General features: G+C 37.8%; 1 protein-coding gene and 2 long non-coding RNA genes across 5 annotated transcripts in view; 2 read left to right on the top strand and 1 right to left on the bottom strand.

The window, feature by feature from the left end:
- The window catches only part of LOC145434897 (sushi, von Willebrand factor type A, EGF and pentraxin domain-containing protein 1-like), a 221,150-nt gene that overhangs the window by 174,660 nt on the left and 22,917 nt on the right, over positions 1–23,573 (top strand). The window contains exons 82-100 of one of the 3 annotated variants that reach the window (XM_080312126.1): positions 580–723; positions 6,414–6,578; positions 7,685–7,825; positions 8,004–8,168; positions 8,676–8,910; positions 9,489–9,652; positions 10,662–10,843; positions 11,506–11,668; positions 12,499–12,699; positions 13,604–13,774; positions 14,248–14,419; positions 15,148–15,416; positions 16,410–16,638; positions 17,369–17,523; positions 18,637–18,973; positions 20,093–20,357; positions 20,950–21,103; positions 21,394–21,624; positions 22,871–23,051. In XM_080312126.1, the coding sequence (XP_080168252.1) occupies positions 580–723; positions 6,414–6,578; positions 7,685–7,825; positions 8,004–8,168; positions 8,676–8,910; positions 9,489–9,652; positions 10,662–10,843; positions 11,506–11,668; positions 12,499–12,699; positions 13,604–13,774; positions 14,248–14,419; positions 15,148–15,416; positions 16,410–16,638; positions 17,369–17,523; positions 18,637–18,973; positions 20,093–20,357; positions 20,950–21,103; positions 21,394–21,624; positions 22,871–23,051 (3,724 nt within the window). Of the gene's footprint in view, positions 1–579; positions 724–6,398; positions 6,579–7,684; positions 7,826–8,003; positions 8,169–8,675; positions 8,911–9,488; positions 9,653–10,661; positions 10,844–11,505; positions 11,669–12,498; positions 12,700–13,603; positions 13,775–14,247; positions 14,420–15,147; positions 15,417–16,409; positions 16,639–17,368; positions 17,524–18,636; positions 18,974–20,092; positions 20,358–20,949; positions 21,104–21,393; positions 21,625–22,870; positions 23,052–23,573 lie in introns of all 3 variants that reach the window. The other 2 variants (XM_080312125.1, XM_080312124.1) reach the window with 2 other exon arrangements.
- On the top strand, positions 2,525–3,813 carry LOC145434936 (uncharacterized). Its single transcript, XR_013913644.1, has 2 exons — positions 2,525–2,604; positions 2,665–3,813. It is a non-coding gene; the product is annotated as an uncharacterized LOC145434936 (long non-coding RNA).
- On the bottom strand, positions 3,287–4,541 carry LOC145434929 (uncharacterized). The gene is made up of 2 exons (XR_013913637.1): positions 3,522–4,541; positions 3,287–3,462 (listed from the first exon to the last, which is right to left on the bottom strand). It is a non-coding gene; the product is annotated as an uncharacterized LOC145434929 (long non-coding RNA).

Raw genomic sequence — 23,573 nt, 5'->3', positions numbered from 1 at the left:
TGAATATATTGGGTATATATCATAATATAAAATATTGATATGTAACATTATGTTTTCTGTTCACCTTTGATTACGTACATTCTTTGGTATATTACATGGTATATTAAGACAATCTGTCACATTATAGAGATGGAAGGTATTGGTAATGAATTAATTTCACTGAAAAGTAAATAGGGGATCTCTACCTGTGCTAACTGGGTTTGACTTTTTATCAATCCATTTTTTTTTGAGATAGATGATTTCAATAACTCAGTGGTTAGGACTGTGGTTTCGTAATCCTGCAGGACCGCGTTCAAATCGTATAGCCGTCTATCACTGTAAAACGCAGATATTAATGTGCAGGATCTATTCTAATGCCTTGACAAATTGGTATAAATGAAACATTTTAGACGGTATATTTCCTACCGGCATAGATGAAGACTGTATATTCTAGTTTACTGACATACAGTAATCTATGATGTATTGTTATGTTGTTCCAAGTCTCCATCCACGAATATTCCTTGATGATACATTTCACGATATTTACATAGCTATGCAGCAAGGTTGTATGTAAAGATAACTCTAACCTGCAATATACAGGTGAGATTTTCGAAAGTGAAGCTATTTACGTGTGTGAGACGGGCTACTTCTTACACGGCGAAAGAAACTGGGTCTGCAGTGCTGATACTAATTGGAATCCTGTTGTTCCGATGCAGTCAACACCTCCAGTATCCAACTCCAGAAGTGAGTGGCACACATTGTATGATTCCAACGCTAAGATTCTTTCTATTTACAGGTTAGCTCATCTTTATTTAGGAATGTGATTGTTAGATAAGAATCTCTGATATGACTTTTCTTCGCTTTGTGGTGTGTATGTAGCACATAATACCCAATATTATGTCAATAAAAGTCGAAATTTTGTCGAAATTGTAGCGATAGGTCGAAATATTGTCAAAATGGTTTACAAAGTCAAACATTTTCGCAACCTGCATTTCTTTTATATCGTAGATGTTTGCACTGTCGGTGAACTTAGCAAGGACAGACAATTTCCACCCAATAATGTAGGAAAGTAGCTTTCGTTGTACTACAATACATTTTAATTATTTCTACCATAATCCGTCATATTAACTACTGGAATTCTTCATAGGTCCAGATTTCGTTAAAATGAAGTTTTTCATGTAAAAATTTGTCAGTTTTTCACTCATAAAGTATTTGAACAGTTGGTTTGTGGTACAGAACTTGAAGATAGCATTCAATACAACATCCATTGTAGTAAAATATTTATTCAACTCGAAGACTTTTCGGGTGCCTCTTTTCAAGAGTTAAAGGTCAACTGCATCTTGAAAATGACTTTGCCTTATTTCGTACGTTATGTGGTTAGGAATATGAATAAAATAAAAAAAGTTGAAATCACATGATAGTTTTCAAGTAATTTAAATTATAAATCGAAAAGCTGAAAAACGGATATGAAATCATTCAGCTATGAAATGACGTCATGTGAGTGACACAGTAGAAGTCCTGGTATAGCGCAGTGTGGTAAACAGATAGTTATTCGTGTTGGGATTGACTATGATGCTGGATTTGATTGTGAATATGGAAGGTATGAAGAAGATGAGGCACGTAGGTACATCTTGTGTCGCGTATGGTTGCTCGAATACGCGATATTCGGTACCCAAAGTGTCTTTTCATCGCTGTCCAAATCCTATTGCTGGAGAGGATTATGAAGACTGTGAAAGTGATATCCAATCCCTGTCAAGTGACGATAGCTTCCACCCAACAGAGTTAGATGGCGAGTCAGAGTGAGTACTTGAACAGTGTAATCATATTCGTACCAAGTCTTCACCAAGATATTGATTTGCAGGCATTCAGATTCAGAGAAATGTCTGGAGAATAGCAAGACCCAGTTTGTGATTTGATTGTGGACAGGAATAAGCTGGTAAGCATTTTTCAACATTGTCCAATGTGTCAATCAGAGTCGGACGTGCAAGAGTCAAGTTCAGGTAGCACACTGAGAATCAAGCAAGACTGCACAAACTGCTCATACTCCAGATTTTGATTTATGGGTAGTGTAGATGCCGTTACATCCTTTAAAGATGAAAAAACCTACTTGACTGTATCAAAAAGAAACAAACTGCTCCATTCAGCATATATACATGATACATATAGGCCTAAATTTAAGTTACAATGAATAGCATCTTTGATTCTGTTGTTTACCATATGACAATCCATTTTCAGATTCATTGGCATACGAAAGGATTTGCGATGTTCTCTACTCCACGCGAATGGAAAATGACATACGCCATCTCTCGCCGAATGGAAACACTGCTGGAAGTGAATCATTCAATGCCCTCCTCAATCATTTCTGCCCAAAGTTATATCACTACAATCATATTTCAGTCAAAAAGCCAGGTAGGTACCTTGCAGTGTCTCGGCTATTCAAAACAACCTACCGTATATCAGATTTTGGCATAATTACTAGCCTCATCAATTAAGCATATTTTGTAGGATGCAGTTGGCAATCCTGCATTTGAATGAAAATTGTCAAAAGGAGCACCGCGGTCAAATACCCGAAGTACAAAGATGGGGAATGTGCGGCTCACATGATCCTTGAAAATTCAACATTTGGTAACTGCTGGTGATCTGACTGCATCATAAGATTTCGTCATATTGTTATGCCTGTTCTAGATTACTGCAATGAGCTTGCCGAAGAAGTTCAAGCACTCATCAGAACTCGACCAGAAACTGTTGAGTTGAGCGATTGTGCTGAGACCGTTCCACCTCCTCTGACTAGCAGCATAATCAAAATTAGCAGAGAGGAAGCTATTGCCCGACATAAAACCCGATATGCTTTTCTGCCTGACACAGTAGTTATTTTGGTCGATTAGTTACATGCGTTTATTATTTGGAATACAACTGTACATTCACAATGTGGCGTTACTGAACTGGAATCCTGTGTAAGAATTTAACGTAAATTTTGTTCAGGAAGCAGTAACAACGCATGCAGGCAGGATTTTCCGCTGGATTTTGCCACAGAATCCCCATACCCAGCGAACACAATTTCTGTGGGCAGTATGTTTCAACTTCCTGAAAAGTGAAAACAAATGTATTAGTGCGAGAAAAGTATTTGGCAACCGAATCTGAGATTCATCCCATTCATGCATCGAACTCGATGTTAATATTCTGCGGCCATATTCCTGTTGATATCCATAGTAGGACATCTCCAACACGTCAACGTCCAGACACACTGAATTGAATCCTGGCAATACTGTGATACACTTCAATTCTGTCAGTAACTCTCGGAACCTCCTTACAGCACAAACTTATCAAGATACATGACTGAAACGAGCTATTACACTACAGACTATACAACTGTATTCCATGTAGTCTCGACGAGCGGCTTGCGCTGAGCAAGCTAGGCTGATCATGACCCATCATATGAAGATGCAAGGGGTTCCACTGACGTGGGATCGAGCGCATCAACACCTGAACCAATACGGCATTTAAACGGTAATTTTGTAAGTACGTGCCAAAATGATACTTACATTCGACATCCGAGTACTCGGACTCAGTCTCAATATCACTTGGCAAATCAGATCCAATGGAAACCTCGGCCATAACTGACTAGAATAAAAACTGCGAGAACACAAACAGCCGCTGTGACCGGTGTTGATAATATGTGTCACTCACTTGACGTCACGATGCACATTCTGCTTTTTCTGTAAACATGCCAATATTGGAACTTTCAGTCAAAATTACGGCAATTTCCGATTGAGTTGAAACACGGAAAGTCGGTAATTTCGTTATGAAAAAAAATTCTGAACATGATTCCGCAAAGTTGTCATGAAGATGCAGTTGACCTTTAACGGCACACTAAAGGGATTTAAACAGAATGAAAAGCAAAACCAGAAAGGCGAAGTATGACGCAACAATCAGAAATTGCATACCATGAAGTCCGTAATGTAACGATGGCAACAATAACAAACTTGAAGAGTACGATACTAGTAACATAGCATTTTGAAACCAAACAATAACAAACACGAATTAGAACGCACTAATGGGAAATTTGTAAGTTATACAGAAAATCTTTTTGCCTACATAAAATAGGCTTGGTCAATTGGATGATTGTTGATTCTAGGGCTTTCAAATGAAACAAGGATCTGCCTCGCGCAATGGCTGTAAACATTTGGTCATTATAGTTTTGAGCACAAGAAGGGTTGTCACTTAAATGTTGGCCAATTGCCGAAGCGTATGCTTGGTAATCGTCGTAACAGTCGGTTTTGGCGGCGGATTTGCATTGTCGTGCGAACTCCGTACGGTCATTTGCGCAAGTTTTTGAGCGAATCAATTTGGGAATGTGTTGCGTTATCCGTTCAAACAATCTTCGTGATGTACGTCCCACATACCTACTATCACAGTGGCACTTAAATTCGTAGACGACGTTACTTGCATTTAAAGCAGGAAGCACATCCTTTCGGAAGTTTGGCAGAAGTGGTTTGGTTGTATACACCACATGCGCATTTACACTATAATAACAACGGTGCACGGCTGATTTGATCAACTTTTAAAACCGATTCGACACATTGCCTAGCCAAGGTAGATGTGAAAATGCCGGGCATTTTTCCGGTCCATAATTGGGAGGTTGATCCGAACGTTTTAACACTCTTGCGAAGGAGCATTTCAATATATGCTCAGGATAGCCATTTTTTGATAGGATAGAGTGGATCTCATCCAATTCACGTGGCAATTTTTCTGGCGAACAGATACGCAAGGCCCGATAAACCAGAGATGATATTAGGTTGAGTTTTCGCCGCTTCGGGCAGAAAGAATCCCAACGGATATAATGGCCAGTGAACGTCGGTTTTCTATACACTGACGTCAAAAACATATTTCCAGATCTCTCAACCAACACGTCTAAAAATGGAAGTGCTGAATCAGTTTCTTTCTCCACAGTAAATTGTAGAGCTGGGTGGAGACAATTCAATTTTTAAAAAAACGTATTACACTCTCGCTCATTATTGAAAGCAACAAAGGTGTCATCGACATATCTATAATAAAGGAGAGGTTTTGGGACGCTTTCAAACATTTTCTTTTCATGGTACCCCACAAATATATCTGCCAGACTAGGGCCCAAAGGTGATCCCATGGCAATGCCATCGAATTGCATAAACATCACGTCGTTAAAGCTGAATTCAACACAGCTTGTAGCAGTTCGCAACAATTCCAGAAATATTTCACGTGGTACTATAGGAGGTTCAAGGGAGCTACCATAAAGCGCATCTGCACAAATTTCGAAAGTTTCCGACAGTGGCACATTTGAAAGCCCTAGAATCAACAATCATCCAATTGACCAAGCCTATTTTATGTAGACAAAAAGATTTTCTGTATAACTTACAAATTTCCCATTAGTGCGTTCTAATTCGTGTTTGTTATTGTTTGGTTTCAAAATGCTATGTTACTAGTATCGTACTCTTCAAGTTTGTTATTGTTGCCATCGTTACATTGCGGACTTCATGGTATGTAATTTCTGATTGTTGCGTCATACTTCGCCTTTCTGGTTTTGCTTTTCATTCTGTTTAAATCCCTTTAGTGTGCCGATAACTCTTGAAAAGAGGCACCCGAGAAGTCTTCGAGTTGAATAAATATTTTACTACAATGGATGTTGTATTGAAAGCTATCATAAAGTATTTTCAGGCCAAACTACTACGTAAGGACAGACAGTTCCTACCAGATATAGATATAAGTAGTGCAATTGAATAATACATTCTTATTGAAATGAGCCCTGTCGCATAAAACATGATCATTTGAACTCTTCGAATATGTTTTATTTTTCTGATGTCGTAATAAGTGGTACTCAAATAAGCATAATGATTCGAAGATTATGGTTCGACTCGGAACTGAATCACTTAGCCACTCGATTTTGATAATCCCTGATGATCACAAAAATATAAATCATTTGTTTATCGGAAATTGACAAAATCGCCCACTGTCCACGTTTGTAAGCTGATACGTCATTTCGATGAAACTCAAATCCTGGTCCAGTAAGAACCTAGGCTACCATTTTTTATGTTACTTTTCTCTTTTAAATTTCTAGTCTTACCGGTCCACTTTTGAAAAGGTATCAATGTTCTTTAAAACCCAAGCAATATTTTTATTATGTTCTTGATCTTGTTTGAACAATAACTAAATACGATGAGGTTGCAATACGAAATTAGTATATTATCAGCATAATAACTTTAGGCAGCGACACGATCCAGAGTGGTGTACTTCTACTTTGGTGTACTTCCACCTTAATTGTAGCTTCAGTGTAAAGTTCTCTGTTGCAGCATGTGTAAATTAAAAAATTCAATAACCCCCCACATACTTTACCTTTGATCTATACAGCAGCGTAATTATATGCTCTGCTGGTCTTTTTGTGACAGGTCTCATTATTCCAGGCCTGTCAACTCATGATATGCAAGTCACATTCAGTGAGTCGTCAGGAATGCCGGATCCTGACGAGGGTTCTGGCTCAGGTATGTTGGAACGTGATGCAAAGAGAGACAAATCAGTTTCCTCAAGATCGCGACGTGATGCAGGGGAAATGGTTCCCGATGATACAGGTAGGTTCGAGTCCTGAATTAAAGTAACATCGGTTACTGCTGTTACTACTAAGCCGCTGACCTTGTCTTTTCAGTCAATTTATCTCCAATGTTTTATCATCTGAGTAATTATAATTAGATTAAAATCCATTATTATCACCCCGTAGGTACTAGTGCAGCTAGGAGGCCAAAGATAGCATGTGATGTCATTTGTCTACGCATAAACTCATCAGCAGAATGATTTTATAAGATATGGCAATGTAATTCGTAGCTATGCTGCTTTCATTCGACGATGTAACTTATAGCCATGTTCCCTGTTTGCTCTTTTGATACAAACTAACTGGCACATACCGATCACAGTAACTGTGAGATATTACGATTTGATGGCCATATCGTTAATATGGATTGCAGGTTTTGTTATATGGCGATTAGATCAGGCAATCTAATGTTGCAAGATTTGAATTTGATGTTTGTGTATTAATATCTAAAATATTTGAGTTTGATGCCATTTTCTTCTAGAAATTAAAATATGTGATGATTATTTAAGAAAACTGTGCTGGATGTACCTCCTGATTTCAAAGTTTGTAGCATCTAATGGAAATTTGCGTAATTCATCGAAGTCCATCGAACTAGCTGGGAAGGAGCTTATTTTTTCGTCAACCATGAAATATAGATGGAAATAATTTATTGTGCAACTTGAACAAATTTAGTCCACCACACGCAAGCCTATGACATAATGACATAATAATAATAATAATAATAAATAATCATCAGATTTTATTTTTTATCCGAACAAGACACACACAATGTACAATGCGAAAAGACACAATGCGACGTAATAGATAGGAGGATGCCGAACGAATATGTTGCGTTTGCGGTTGCGGTCTCGTAAACAGGCATCTACCTAGACCAAGTGCCCGATGTCACAGTTATGTTATCGATGTTGGTCTATCTTCCGCGGCCGTTTCCTATATCACTAAGTTTGTATGATTTATAGTTTTCTGTAAGTGATGTACTACGAGGGGTCTCCATCAAACAGAAATAGGAATAGCCAATACGAATGTACCCCAACCCTTGTTATGTGACCTTTTCAATTTTAAACAACCACTGCTATTCCTATTTTTTAGAAGCTAAGAAGACCCTTGAATGCAAGCCTGTTCCATGTGCTGTACCTCCCAGAGTTCAGAATGCGATCGAAGACTTCGACACAATATTGGTTTACGGTGAAAAAGTGTCTTACGAATGCAAGCCCGGTTACGAAATGATAGGTGAGATTTCTATTTGATCACAATACCAAGATGTCGCACCACTTACATGTGACATTGTTACAATATACATTGCTGTGTTATCGAGCCATAAAAGACAATACAGCAATATTTACCATTCTTATTACTAAGGTAACGAATTTGCATGCTGGTATCCACTCAATTTATATTATGTTTCCAGGACATTCAACATTGACTTGTCAGTCATCTGGTCAGCTTGGACCATCAGCACCACCAACATGTGTCCGAGTTGAGTGCCCTATGCCCGAAAGATCGACTGATTGTGAACTGTTGGGATCCAGCCCTTTCAAATTTGAAGATGAATTAACTTACAGACCTAGAAAAGGTATTTTTTCAATGTCATCTTAACTTGATTAAATATTTTTTACTGGTGAAATTTGTTACTAAGCAGCCATTCATAACGATCTTCTCCGGAATAGAGATGGATGTTAAGATATGCAATACTACATTACTAATCATCACCTAACTAGATCTCGTCCAACTTCCTTGTTAAACTGATTTCAGTTTGAAACTACATTGTTTTAGATTACTTAATTTCAAATCTACATCATCGTATTGAAGAAATGCGGATTGCTGTGCAATTTTAAATCTTATTTTTATCAACCGATGGATAGATAGATAAATAAATTAGTAAATATTTTAGCTTCAAACATTACTTTCAGTTACAGTTAAACTATTGGAATCTTGACCAATTTCAAATTCCAACTTGAATATTTCCCCCATTTCCTTGCTTTCAATAGGTAAAAGTTAATAGGATATTGCACTAGTCCATTTCACCTACAACCTATAAGATATATCGTATTGTTAGCCAAATACATATGCACATTTTCAGGATATGAATTTCACCCTGCTGGGCCTGCAAGTATGAAAATCACTTGCACCGATCAGGGTACTAGCAGTGTCCCAAACCTGCCGTCCTGTAAACGGGTTTCATGTGGGCAACCTAGCGATATCCCGAATGGAAAATATAGCGCGCACGCCTTCACCTACCAGAGCAATGCCGCTTACTCGTGCGACAGAGGTTATGAAATGCAAGGGAAGCCAATTATTACTTGTCTTTCCACCAGGTACGGTACCTTATGCATTTTAGCTTTACCTTATTCAAAATTTGGTAATATGAACAAATTTAGCAATGATAATAGATCTCAGTATTTTTCAAATGTGATAAGCACCAAACCAACTAACCTCACGAGGTAATTAATGATCGTATGTCGGCATTTTGCAATAAATGACAAAGGTATGAATATCTGGTGGTGAATTGATCTGTTAGATTCATGAATTGCAGGGTTAGTAATCGAATGTGTATACTGCCCAAGTACTTGAATCACCGGCTATGTTGCACATACAATATTTCTTTAAAATCAGCCCACGAACCAATGTGGATGTCATATTCAGAGATAAAATTACCTTGAATATCGGTCGTAGATTTGTTGAATTATATTTGAAAATTCCTATCATTACACAACTCTGTAGTCGACAAAACTGGCCCAATCTCCCGATCGTGATAGGTATTTATCGACAATCAGGCAATGTTTAACCAACGTGTGAAATATGACGCATTTTTCAATAATTCCAAAATAGATTTCTCTGTTTCATATTATGGCCATCGATGCAGTTGATACGACTCTATGTTTTCTTTCTGCAGAAAATGGTCGTCAAACCCTCCATCATGCCATCCAGTGTCTTGTGGTGCTCTTACGGCAACGGCTCACTCGAAAATTGAATTAAGCCACAGCGAAGACCCCTTCACTTATCAGCAATCAGTGAATTTCACCTGCACCGAAGGCTATATGTTTGATAATGTTTCGGGTATGATGACATTGATATCAGCACTGATGTTTTGTATCTTAGTCGTGTCAAATTACCTCATTCTGTTGCAAGAAATGTAATGAAACGTACTTGTATGAATTTACTGATGTAGACGTTGAGCATTAACATGATCATTAAGAGGATCGACATCTAAGCAGCATGTTTTTCAAGGTGTACTTCTTGCCATGACAGATCGAGAATATACATGGATCAATTTAATTACATTACTCGAAAAATAGAGAATAGGGTCGTAAATTCGACTAATATGATAATAATTTGCTTTGAAATTGACTTTGAAAAATTATGATTTTGAATGTGTGATATTTAGATTTGTTTGTAAGTAAGATTTTGGGATTTACAACATTTTTCTTGTTCACGCTGCCCATCTGAATTACGGTTTCCCTGCATTTGTGAGAGACCATTTTAAAGGGGAACACGGCAATGCATGTGAAATTTATTTCTGTATTTGAACAATGAACGTGATTTATGACCGGCATGAATATCATTAGGGTCCGTGTATGCTTCACTTAATGCAGCATTCAATCTCTTCGCCTATTAATACGTATAGAAGTAGCGAATTTCAAGACAAATCAGTAATATGAAGAATTAGATTGGGGCGAGGCGTTGAAGACCTGTGTTGGTAATAATTCGATGACGGATTAAGACTTGCAAGCTGCTTCTTCGTGACTGACTAGTCAGGTCACTGTAGTTTTAGAAATTGTACTATATTGCCGTGATAGCGGGCTTTCAGCTCGCAATTGCAATTTCACTCATTGAGATGATACGAATCCATTCAAATACTGCTTTCCCGGTGACAAAATCCTAAACTTTAAAGTGAAGGCTGCTTTTCGTAAGATGTAGACGTAAAATTAGTCCAAACATAAACCTTCAGTGAATAAGTAGTGTAGTAGTAGTCAAGAGCTGATTGAATATGGTATTTTGAAAAGGTTCAGTGGTTAGTTAAGTAATATCCTCCCTTCTACTAGTTGAGATACATTTACATTTTCAGTTGGAAAGCTTGTTACGGCAACGTGTCAATATAACAGAAAGTGGGATACTGTGTCGCCAGAATGCGTACCGGTGCCCTGTCCAGAACTTCCTCCTGTAGAAAATGGCGGATGGACTTTGAGTGGCGATCCTGTGTTCAGATCTACTGCTAGTTACACATGTGATATTGGTTATGAAATGCAGGTATGAATATTTTCCTGTATGACACATGCGAACTAGTATGGTGTCTTTTACTGTTAATAGGGTATTTTATACTGTTGCAGTAAGATATGATAATCGAATAAAGTGTAGAGAATCTCTTAGCGTATAAAATCTCTTGAATTCCCCTTTCTACCTTCGTTCTGATTGTTTGTATATTAGTACTGCTCTCAATTCCACGAGCCTGTGTTTTGTATTGCAAAAATTGCCTTTATGCTTGTGGATCGTAAACTCGGCCGTTCAGTTTTGTTTTCTGTGGTGCTTAAACTAGGGCCATCCGTATGATGTGTGGGTGCATCTGCCAAGCGCCGTGCAAGTGATATTTTGTACTGGATATTGTACATTTCAGATTATTCCCCATGTAACAAGCTTCATTCTGGGAAATTGTAGATTTAGAATGTTTAATGTCTTATTCATAATACAGTGCCTGGTGTTACGTGTCACATTTTTAGGAGTCCTGATCTTCTAAGTAAGAGAACTTTTAAGTGCATTGTTGGATTAAATAGCGGGAGAATGCTGAATGCAGAACAAAAATAGTGCACAGTCGGCAACTCTTTGTAAATATTTATCCATTAATTAGGAACGTGTCCCTTGGATAATATGTTCATAGTGCATTTAGATAGTTGAATATCGAATTCTAACCTCAGGGTGAACCATCTCTGCTTTGCCAAGCAACGGGGTCTTGGTCAAATGCACCACCCGCATGTAACCCCGTATCCTGTGACCATGCCCCGATCGTACCGTACAGCAATCACCAGACGGAGCTGGAATTGGTCTACAGCCAGGATATTGTGTACCAGTGCATATCAGGTAAGGTGTTTAGATAGAATCAATTGGCTAACCACATTTGGCGCAGTTTGAAATTGCTATTTGCCATGTGATAATTTTGTTATTGATGCTGTCTTACTAATTACTGTTAATAAGTATGCACTTGTGCATATATAACGTGCCTTAAATAGATCCTTAGGTTATTTTGATCATTAGATAATTTCCACTGTACATTTACTATCTTAATTTCGATTTGGTTAAAGTCCATAATTTTCTATAATTACGTCTTAATTACTATTGGACAAAATCAAGTGGCGAGATGATGCAATGCCAAATCGTAGGGTTACCATACGCCAAGTCAAATAGCCGAGTAACACTCAGTATGATGTCATAAGAGTATCGATGATGTGGAAAAATTCAATAATCCACTTTGTATGCGTCCACAGAGAAAATATCTCTTGCTCTACACCACTTAAAGATAATATGATATTTTTCCAACCATGCCTATTTCATAGTACTTTGTGACAATGCTTTGAGTCGACGTCACAGAAATATAATTGGCACTACTTGTGTAGCCTTGCAATGCATGTCTCCGATGCTGTGTTATCACATATTGAACATTTGATGCTTGCAGGTTGGGAAACAAGTATTGACATTTTAATTGTCGTTGATAATAGTACTGTGAATGAAAAATGATAAATATATAAAGAAAAAAATAAAATAATGACGAATAATATCCGTACTCGAAGGAATCGCCTCCTTCTGCTCAACCTGAATCACAACATATAATACTCGATTATCACTCCAGCACTGCAATAATTGTCCCCATCCCTTGTTATAACATGATTTATTAACAATTATCTTCTTTTCAGGCTACGAGCTTCATGGTAACGATACACTGAGATGCACGGAAGACAGAACATTTGATAATCCGTCACCGGTCTGTTCTCCTGTTGTATGCGAGACTCCCGTAGACCTGAATTTTGGGTTTTACGAGGAATCTGACGAAGGCATGATATTCATGAGCCAGCTGGTTTATGAGTGCAACGAAGGATACGACATGATTTCAGAAGGTACTGAGTGTGGAAATGTGCAAACTGCATATTCTGTGATGTAATGACCAAACCATTCACCTTGTAACTACTACACATCACGGCTTTCGACACTGTTTATTAGAGCATTGCGAGTTGCATTTAGATATATAATCTTTTTTTCAATCAATTTGATGTCAAATACGTGTTCGGATCGGGGCTGATCAAAGTCGTCAACATTGTTCCACGAGCAGAAATGAAAGTAAAGCTACATAATTAGCGATATTTAGGACATGTTTTACCCAGTACAGTGGTAGAAAACATGGAAAGGTTGGGAAAGTACTTGAGCAAATTGTATCACAAAGTAAATGTGGTCAAGATTTCTCATACTTTTCGCAGTTACTAGGTATCGACTTTGAAATCTTGGCCACTATCCTGAACAGACGACCGACATTACAGATAGTGACAATCATTGACTGTCTTGTGTTCAGTTACCGTCTATTTCATTAGGTTATCAGGATAATTTCTCTCACAAAAGAAACAAAAATCTATCATCCCTAAACTACATTTTACGTCTTGAAATCAAAAATGCAAAAGTATGTAATTTAGCCCGAAAAGCTGTTTAGCAGAAAAGAGGAAGTAGTTAAAATCATAAACAATTGAGTAAGTTGTAGAATTAGGCTAAACCTTGAGTTCTCTTCAAAGATAGAAGTACTTCGTTACTGATCTCCTGTGGTTAGGACGCATGTATGCTTTATATGGACGGAGTGAAATCGGATGTTAGATGTATCCAACGCTGCAAATGAATAAGGCACACTTACAGTTCCAAATGTACACTATTGAAAACTTATTTTAGATTCTCCTAGTTGTCACAGTAGCCACTTAAAATTCATCATTAAAACCTCCTATGATTTAAATTAGCGTTGTCATAACCAATTCTTTGTAGCAGGTGGGCTTCAGAAGAAGACCGTCACTTGTCAAGCTAATAGGAAATGGAGCGGAGGTCCGCCCGAGTGCAGGATCAAGAGCTGTCCAGAGCTATTTCCGCTGCGTAACGGTGTTGCCAAGTATTCCTCGATCACTTATGGATCTGATGTAGCTTACAAGTGCTCTGAAGGTAATACATTGGCACTCAGACCTAGCTTTATTAAGTTGTGTCTTTATTAGTTTGCTCCATTTTATTTTGTAGCACAACGCACAAGGCCATGCCTCGTTATCAGTGTTGGAATAACTATTACATAATATTAGTCGAGTTAACGCTGCAATTTAAAGCTTCTGTAAAAGTGTCATTGAGATTCAAATGGCTCAAACGTCTTCACAGACATTTAAGATCATTCAATCTCTGGAAATTGAATTAATTTTGCTTTGTTCTATCTACCACGTTCATTACCAGTGCATCCACAAATTGATGATATGTCATTAAGCACAAAGAGAATTTAAATGGGTATTGAGCGCAATTCAGTATGTAAAAATATATTTGAAACACGCCAGAGCAGTTGAAATGTCGATAACAACACATCCAATTCAATTTTGACTCTCTCAAAGATTATCTAAGTAGATTTGAATCAGGTATTTGATCTTCACACTAAGGTTACGAAATCAGCAAAACGACCACCGGGTTTGGAACATGTGGGGAAACCGAGTTTTGCATGACATGTCAAGCGAATGCTATTTGGGGCTCAGGCAATTCAGAGCAGTCTCCAGAGCTGCCAGAATGCATGCCTGTGGATTGCCGAGAACCACCAGAGATGCCAGATGCTCGGTAAGTCAGCGTATAACGTTCCATGGGGTTTCAATGAATTGAATGTAATTGAGAAATACAACCAAAACCTTGAAGGTGAAAATAAATTAATATCAAGAAATGAGAGAATATCATGGTTTGATTTTCAATGCATCATCACAATGTTAATTTCAACATTGACAAGATTACTAGAGCAAATAATGACTTTATGAAAATTAAAAAAATATATTCAATACTATAGTGCTTGCGAAGACTACAGAAACTCCACATTTTAAAATATAACCGTTCATGTGATAAAATGTAAAAGAAACCTAATTTTCTGCTTATATAATCCTTTCCAAACTGTTAAGCTGAGATTTTATTCATTATCAGGGATCCATATTCCTTGATAAACAACAATCATTCATATTGTACTGTTATGTTTTTGTTGGCCTATTAATAGTGTTGTTTTATGCACTGTAATTCAGCTAATCATCATCGACATGTTTATGCCAGGCATATTGAACAGTCAGACACCAATTGATATGTACCAGCTGCGTGGAACAAACAGTAGAGCTAATCATAATACACATCACTACAAGAATACTAAACGTTATTGATCATCATAACGTGAATATGTAGCAAATTTCTGATAAAAACTTGGGCTCTGTTTTTAACTTTAAAAGAAAACCTTGTAAAAGACAGTATGAGACAAAAAACATTCTGCGTTTTATGTGACTTCTGCATATTATAATTCCTGACATTAACAGATCAGAATCAACGTCTCTAGTATATCAAGGCAACACTACCTACACGTGTCATGAAGGATATGAGTTTATCGAACGTGAAACTGTCACTATAACATGTCAAAAAGACGCCACTTGGAGCGTGCCGTCACAATCGTGTCAAAGAGTAAAATGCGGAAACCCTGACGAAGTCGAGCATGGAAGCCTAGGAATTCTGCATCAAACTGATCAGGGCGTTTTTATGTACCAAGACGTGGTGCATTATGCATGTGATCGAGGTTATGAACCTTCAGGTAATGAAAATGATTGTTCTCTTTGTGACTTGTAAAATTACATGTTTTGGATTGCGTGACATCCTGCTAGAGTCTTTTTTGTCGAAGATCCTGGACAACAAACATCCTACGGCATTTCTAATGCTCCAACTAAAAAATATATCGATTACCCTTTAGGTGGTATTTGGCGACAGTGGAAAGGATACCCTTTACGGTCCAGTAACTAATGGATTATATTTTATCCAAATCATATATGTTTTAGAACTAATGGTCATTGGTCAATGATACATATCATACTATCGATGCTCATACTATCAATGCTCATTGCAAATAAGTATTTGTCAGGTGAAATATTGTCAAATGGGACAAATTTCTTTTTCATTTGAAATGCTACATTGAATGGAGACTTGGGATGGGGAAAATTGAATACTGGTATCGGATAGTGGATGATTCAATTGCAATTAGAATATTAGGCTTCGAATCTAGGCGAGTATCGATGTGTCATAACGGTAATAATGACTTGAAACATTCAGATATTATTAATGTGTGGCCGCAAGAAAAATTGTAGCATAAACACGTCCTCTATAATAATTTTGTATTTCTTGGCCCTTACAATTTGCTAGCGATTTGTAACCACTACAAGGACCGATCGCTGTTTGACAGGAATGTTGTGCAATGAATATCAGTAGGCTTGTGTAACATTTTTGCAGATAATGAGCTATGACTAGCCAAGGATTCACGGGTACAACAGTGAAAATGCATTACTAAAACTATATTTTTCGTTTCTTAAATATTATTGTGGGTGTGAACACGTACAATTTCGCTATTTGAACAAAAGACCTTCACTATTAGACTCGAATCAATACATATTCATAGCTGACTCGAATCGTCGTGCCTAGCCCTACTATACACTCATGGAAATCCCGTCTAAATATTTAAGGAGTGTATCTAAAACTCAAATAGGCACTTGCACATGCAGTTATTCTTTGAAAATATGTCATGTTCTGTATTTAGTTATCGTGAATCTGACATGTGGAGCAGATAAGTTTTGGGACTCCGACCCCCCATTTTGCAACCCTGTCAGCTGCGGCCAACTGCCTGTAAGAGAGCACGGATATCCGGTCACCACTGTGAAAAAAAGCATCAAGACCACTTTTCAAAGTCTTGTCTCATACACTTGCGATAACGGATATGAGTTCAACGGAAATAGCTCTGACGAGGAAATATTTTGCACTGCAGACGGGTATTCAGATATAAGTATATTTAGTTGCATTTGTTGCTGTGAAATAGCATTGTGTGGAAGCCCATTACATAGGATTTATGTCCAGACATGTGCTTATCACTGCATACCGTGTAGTTACTGTGGATTGGAATCTAAACGGTTGATTCCCCCCAATCCCAATTTATTGAGATTTGAAAAATTTCCCATTTCACTATCACACAATATTTGAATGAATATGAAATACTTCACTTGATGAAATATCGAACTTGTGCTGTCAGTACACCAATTTTACGTGACTTTGGGAATTGCAGCATTTCCATGATTTTTCTGGAGTAAATGGGTATAATTCAGCTTTCCTGTTTCAAATCTCGAACTAACAAAAGTAACTTTTTGGCCTGAATCCATAATTTGTTATTCACTTGGATTTGTATTTGATCAGTTTAATTCCGTGCGATATATTTGGAATGGGCCATCATAGGCTAATGGTTGACATCTGTATTTTGTAACAAATACTCCAAGATCACCAACCAATTCCTGAAAGGTACAATACACTGGCATTGGAAAAAATACCAAATACCACAGAAGTTTATTCATATTTGATATTTCCAGTTTCCATTCGTATTATATAAACTTATAAAGCAAACTTCTTGGCCCATGAATAAGTCAAAACAATGTAACAAGCGAGAAAGAACATATTTATGATTGATTTCAGCCTCTTTTAAAAAAAAAAACTCATTTCTGGTGAATTTAGGGTTTGGTCGTCCATACCGGAACCGTGTACTCCAATTGATTGTGGAACTCCGGTCGATATACGGAATGGATATTACACTCTGTTGTCTAACGCAACCAAGTTCCGAAGCAAAGTCCAGTATTCATGCGATGTCGGTCACGAATTGTCTGGAAACAGTATGTATTCACTTGAATTTAGAGCTGTATCTCAGAAAGTGAAAATCAAACTCAATGTAGGTTAAATACATGTATTAATACTGTTATTTTTTACTCGTTCACAAGTATAAGCACTAATTTCAAAATAATACCGAGACTGTTAGAGGTAGAAGTATAAAATAAATCCCCATATGTTACTCAAGTTATTTGGTGATTTAGAACGGAAAAAGGCCATATATGCTTTCTTTACTCATGCGTTTATCACACCGTGTCTTTTAATTTTGTCACCGGAGAATCACGGTGTGATAAACGCATAATTCCTAATGGTGCCATAAATAGGTGACGCAAATCTATTCAAATGCTGTTAAAACTGGTGATAAATTGGAGCATGTACAAAGTAATTATTTGCTCATATTATATTAATCTTTTGGAAGAGAGAATTTTGTGAAAAAGCGGAAGCACACTGCGATAGGCCACTTTGGGAATGAATGTCATAATCTCAGTAACTTTCCGTCCCGAATCCCAATGTTGGTACCAGATCCCACGATTTTGAATCCACCCTATGCAGAGATGGTCAAAAACAAAGTACTTGCTCTTTGATGGAGTACTCAAATAGCTTTTGCAAATTTGCACTACTTAATGAAGTGTTTTGTTTTTGGTTATTGTTTATACTGCTTCCATGTCCACTTGAACAGTTTTCGGGAGTGACTAACCAATTTTTACACTTTGGATTATGAAATTTGGAAAGTAGTAATATGATAAGTCAATCACTAAAATGGTGATTTTCAAAGAATCACAGGAACTGCGTGAATTAGCCTCCCATATCACAGTAACTGAGTATATTTTCGATTGAAAGATCAGACCTATTCGTAGTTCCGAAGATACATCTGCTTGAAAGGAGTCAACTACGACTAGCTAGTAAGAGTATGCGACTCGTTGACGAAATGTGCTACTCAATCCACTAGCTGTCGGACTTCTTAATTTCCACTCACTTAAAGTAGTTTTGAAGTGTTTTGTAAAGTTCGACCTCAGCTTATAATAGAGAAGAAATTGATGACATTACTTCTATTTTAAATTGAGTAGCAACGCTGACTATAGTACTTTGACCACTTCCATCTATATCATATATCTCAGGCGTGTTGAAATGCAAGTCAGATAAGTCGTGGAAGCCTTCCAATCCGGAATGCGTACCTGTATCGTGCTCCATCCCTCCAGCAATAAATCATGGCTATCCCGACATTGGTCAAGACACAAACGTGACAGCCAATTTCGTGGAGGACCCAGCGCACAAGCCCAAGAAGCGAGATTTGTCGTCGGTTTCGAGATTCGTTTATCAAGACACGGTGTCTTATTCATGCGAGATCGGGTACAAGATACAAAAGGGGCCTGCAGAGGCTCGTTGTGATGAAGAAGCCAATTGGGTGGATCTACCCGCCTGCGTGATTGTGGAGTGTGAACCGTTACCGCCTGGGTATGTTTTTGTTTTACATATTGCATATTCAAAATTTAGATAGTCTGCACTCACTGCGACGTCTTGTGGATCTGAGTAGGTCTACCTAGTTTTAACATCATAAATTTCTCTAAGCAGTTTCAAGGAAATCTTCAACAACCTGTACTAATTGTATACCCATGTTACTTTTTGTGATTTACCTTGTGTTGTAAATGAATTTACTCTGATCATGGTAGCGGATGTTCACAGCTCCACTTCCAATTCATTGAGTAGTATATAAACGCCCGAAGGCAATGCAGTGAATTCTTCACGATTAGTGGACAGTAACAATGTAATTTTACTTTTTGAGGTACCTGCCCTGGTTATTTTTGTCCACGTATGCTGCTTGATCAAGTGGTGGGTTTTAGACTAATTCCACTTCTGTTGAACAATTTGGAAGCTAAATTACCTATTCGGTATATTTTAGACTATGTCAAGTACAAACGGTCACATAAATAGACTTGTTTGATATTCATGGTGTATCGACTACATTGGTCATATTATTTATTATAATTCCGTATATACTGACTTCTAGCAACAGGCTTTTTTAAGACACCGATTACGCGGATCACGTGGCAAGGAGGAGCATAGATAAACCCCCAACCTTTAGGTGGTAATTCTGGGGTCGACTGCGGTCGGACCCGAACCCGCAAGATATTGGTGAAGCACCTATGACATATACCAATATGCCTCCTCGCCATGGACAGACTTGTATCTCTTACATTAGTGACACTGCTATGACATGAGCAACATGATTGAGTAACTCCAAAAGTGGCACTTATTTTCATGCTCTGCATTCATTTTGGGCAACTCTCGAAGTTGCAACTTGTAATTTTAAATACTGTACCTGGTAATTAACAAAATATCTCACGCGTTTCATCTAAATCACTTCTAACCAATTGCTTGTGTGATTCTCGGAAGTTTAGTTTTGACTTCTACCTCAGGTCGTTTTGAAATGCCCTGATAATTGTTATTTCTACGTATAATTCAGTAAAGCTATCCTGCATTACTCCCACTTCTACTTGGAGTAATAGCAATGACTGCTGTGATCATTCCTGATACCAATTTATTTTTAATATTGTGATATTTAATTGTGTTCAGGAGGAATTCCCGAAAGCTTGAATCATCACATACCTACGATTCAGTTGTGACTTACGAATGCAATGAAGGGTATGTTTTGCGTGACGGAAGTACATCCATCGATTGCAAATGTCGGGACAATGGCTACTTCAGCCCGGTTTCTGATCTGTACGGTAGAACTGTGTGCAGACAATCTTTACCTGAATGCACAAAAGTGTCTTGCGGACCAGCACCAAAGTTGAGACATGGATTGGATCTTTCTGGGAAGAATGAATATGTTTACGAGGTATTTTCGACAAGCTGCGGAATATTTATTGTGTGGCTTGTGACACACACAAGTATGACTGGGCCCACCTTCCCATAATGGAATGGCAGGACTGATGCTTTGATATTTATTGTGATATTTGGTTTGTTGGTTTTTCGAGTAGTGTTTTGCATCCAATATGCGTTGACGGCCAAAATCGTAGTTACAGCGCAGAGCTAAGGTCTTTTGTTTCTTATTCATGTTTGTATACGATGACTCCAGAAGATTGATTGTGTGATTTCATGGGTAGCATTGTACAAACTTGGGTATGCTGCAATTCTTAACTGCATGATGTAGTGAAATAATTTTCAAAACAGTTTGTTTGGTATGAGTTTCTTCCTTTTTGGATTGTTTCTGACTGATGTACTGTCAAATCGCTTTCTACTAAAAATATCAGTTTCATATTTGGATAGGTACTTGACAATTATATATATCATATGATGTATATATGATGCATAAAAATTAGTGGTGTTTTTTTGATTTTCTGGACTCTAAATAATTATTCACGGCCGAATCAATGCCCTACCAATATGCTGAATTATCTGCTGTTTTCTTATCAACAATTTCTGTGCAGGACGAAGTCAAATACGACTGTGCCAAAGGATATAAGATGAAAGGTGAAGATACTCTGCTTTGTCAATCGAACGGGATATATGACCGTGCTCCTCCAAGGTGCAGGAGAATTTCGTGTGGCACACCGTCATCAGTGGAAAATGCTGTCACATTTGGTATGTCGTATTCCGATTTTGATAAATCCGCTATGGCATATAAGACTAAGTATCGGAAGCGAGTAGGAAATTGTGAAATGAGAGCCTACCGTGAGACAGTAGCGTTATCAAATATTGGTATACTTATCTATTTTCCTTTGAATTTTCGAATTGATTGCTTTTAACATGCATCAAATAATCCTGAAAAACAAAGAGCAGAAATGTAAGGCATTACTTCAAGTTGCACTTGAGTAGCAATGCAGAGTACTAAGACAACATCTGCTTGTATCCTTACAAATGATACTTTCCAGCTCAAAATGGAACAAAGTTCGGTGATGTAATATCTTACGAATGTCGACCTGGGCATAAGCTTGTATCTGACGCATTCGAACGGACTTGCACTGCTGACGGCTCGTGGACCGAGGAAGTGGTTCAATGCGATCCGATCAGTTGCGGTGGAGTGGCACCTCCGGAAAACGCAAACATCGTAACCCCCAACAACACGATATTCGGAAGCACCTTGAGCTTCGAATGTCAGGATGGTGAGTCAACTTGAGTCAACTGCAGTCACTGCCCCGACAATTTCAATGACTTTTTGCCTCTGTATAAAAAGTGCATGCGTACAACACACACGTGTCGCCGTCGTCCAACTACCATATGGTTAACGTATAAGATCATCGCTCTATCAAATATGAAGGACCTGCATTGGGGCACAGTATCTCACCGGCTATCCGAAAGTCCTCGATCATGTCCATTGTCCACATTCAAGTTGAAACACAAATAACTTCTACTAAATCCATACTAGTCAGCCCTCAAGTTTACCGGACCACGACTGATATATCGATCTCGCCTTCCGACACATGCCACCTGTTTTTGGTCGCGTGTCCCTATCTTCTACTTTCGTTCAGTGTGCATGCGTCTTTTTTACATCGCCTAAGCCAGGTGGATGTCTGATTTCGAAGACTACTTCGAGTCATTTCGACACCTTCCTATCTTTCACTGTATCGCGGTCTTGTGGTGTATTGAAATAATGAAATTATTAACAATAAATTGAATTGAATAATCTCAATTGCCCAATAGTTTGTATCATAATATATAACTGTGGGGTGCATCGTTAACCTGGTAAATTTATTAATATATTTATATTATATCAACTTACTACTGATTATCCACTCTGTGATATTGAAATAAAACCATAGATATCTACAAACTATACAGCTTTGACCTCTTATGAGTTCTGAATGAAGTCTTTAAAACAAGAGTGGTAAATTCCTCCATTTGATGTCTAATCACAAGTTATTTTCACTCATGTGGTAGTAGGGTCCCATGTGGTAACCCTTTCTATTGAACTTTTAATCTGGAATCAAATGTAGCCAAGATACGACTACAATTTGCCAGCATCGTACAGGATCTGTTATCCTGTCAGAATATAAATTCAGTTCTTCCTTCTTTTGGTCAAAAACCTATATCATATTTAGATAATTCTGCGGGCTATTTCTATTTGAGTGAACTTTGACTGCGATGCGCAAGGTATGCCTCTCAACTCCTTCTTCAATTTTGGTTACCATATAAATAGAACACGGTGGTAGTTGGATAGACTCCACTGTCCACAATGTCATTTGGCTCCTTCCTTTCTTTTAATTGGATTGGATATGTTTGTGGTATTTTGAATCGATAAAATGGTAACAAAATTATACCAATACTGTTTCTTTCAAAACTTTTAACGAAATCAACTGTTTACATCAACAAGATGGGATGACTATGTAATATTAAACGCCCATATTCCAGGTTATAATATGATTGGTCGGCAATCGATTTCGTGTGAAGCTTCAGGCGAATGGTCGTCGTTCACCCCGGAATGTATGCCAATACCATGCGACCCGTTACCGGATGTTGATTTCGGAATTCCATACACGGATTTTATGCTGCACCAGTATAAAGATGAAGTGAAATTCAAGTGTTTGGATGGGTAAGTTCGTCATGATGGTGGCACATTGTGTTATTAATTTTAATAATGTAAAGAGATTCTTGGAGGTACAAAACTTCAATATACAATTGAATAGTTTATTCTTATTGAAATGAACCCGGATGTCTTCGCCTGACACTCGTCAGGGGTAATCGTCGGCAACTAGTAGAGAATTGGAAAGAACATTGTATATCAGCAATCGTATCACGAAATATGACGTCACTGGCATGAAATTCCGAAGTCCGTGCCTATAGAAGGCGTCTGTGTACCATCTAAAAATAGTACATTGAACTTAAGCGCTCTTTTAGCCTTGATTGTTCAAAATTCCATGCCGGTGATGTCGTAATTTGTGATGCGATTGTTGATATACAATGTTCTTTCCAATTCTCCACTAATTGCTGACGACTACCCCTGACGAGTGTCAGCCGAAAATATTAGGATTCATTTCAATGTCAATATACTTATCTATGGAATTTGTATATAGCCTATTACCAATAGTCCATTTCACATCTAAAATTTTAGGAA

The sequence above is a fragment of the Botryllus schlosseri genome, chromosome 3 (genome assembly GCF_051294905.1).
Source record: "Botryllus schlosseri isolate E-star chromosome 3, Bs_hap1, whole genome shotgun sequence".
Classification (NCBI taxonomy): Eukaryota; Metazoa; Chordata; class Ascidiacea; order Stolidobranchia; family Styelidae; genus Botryllus; species Botryllus schlosseri.
This window is presented reverse-complemented; position numbering and strand designations above follow the sequence as displayed.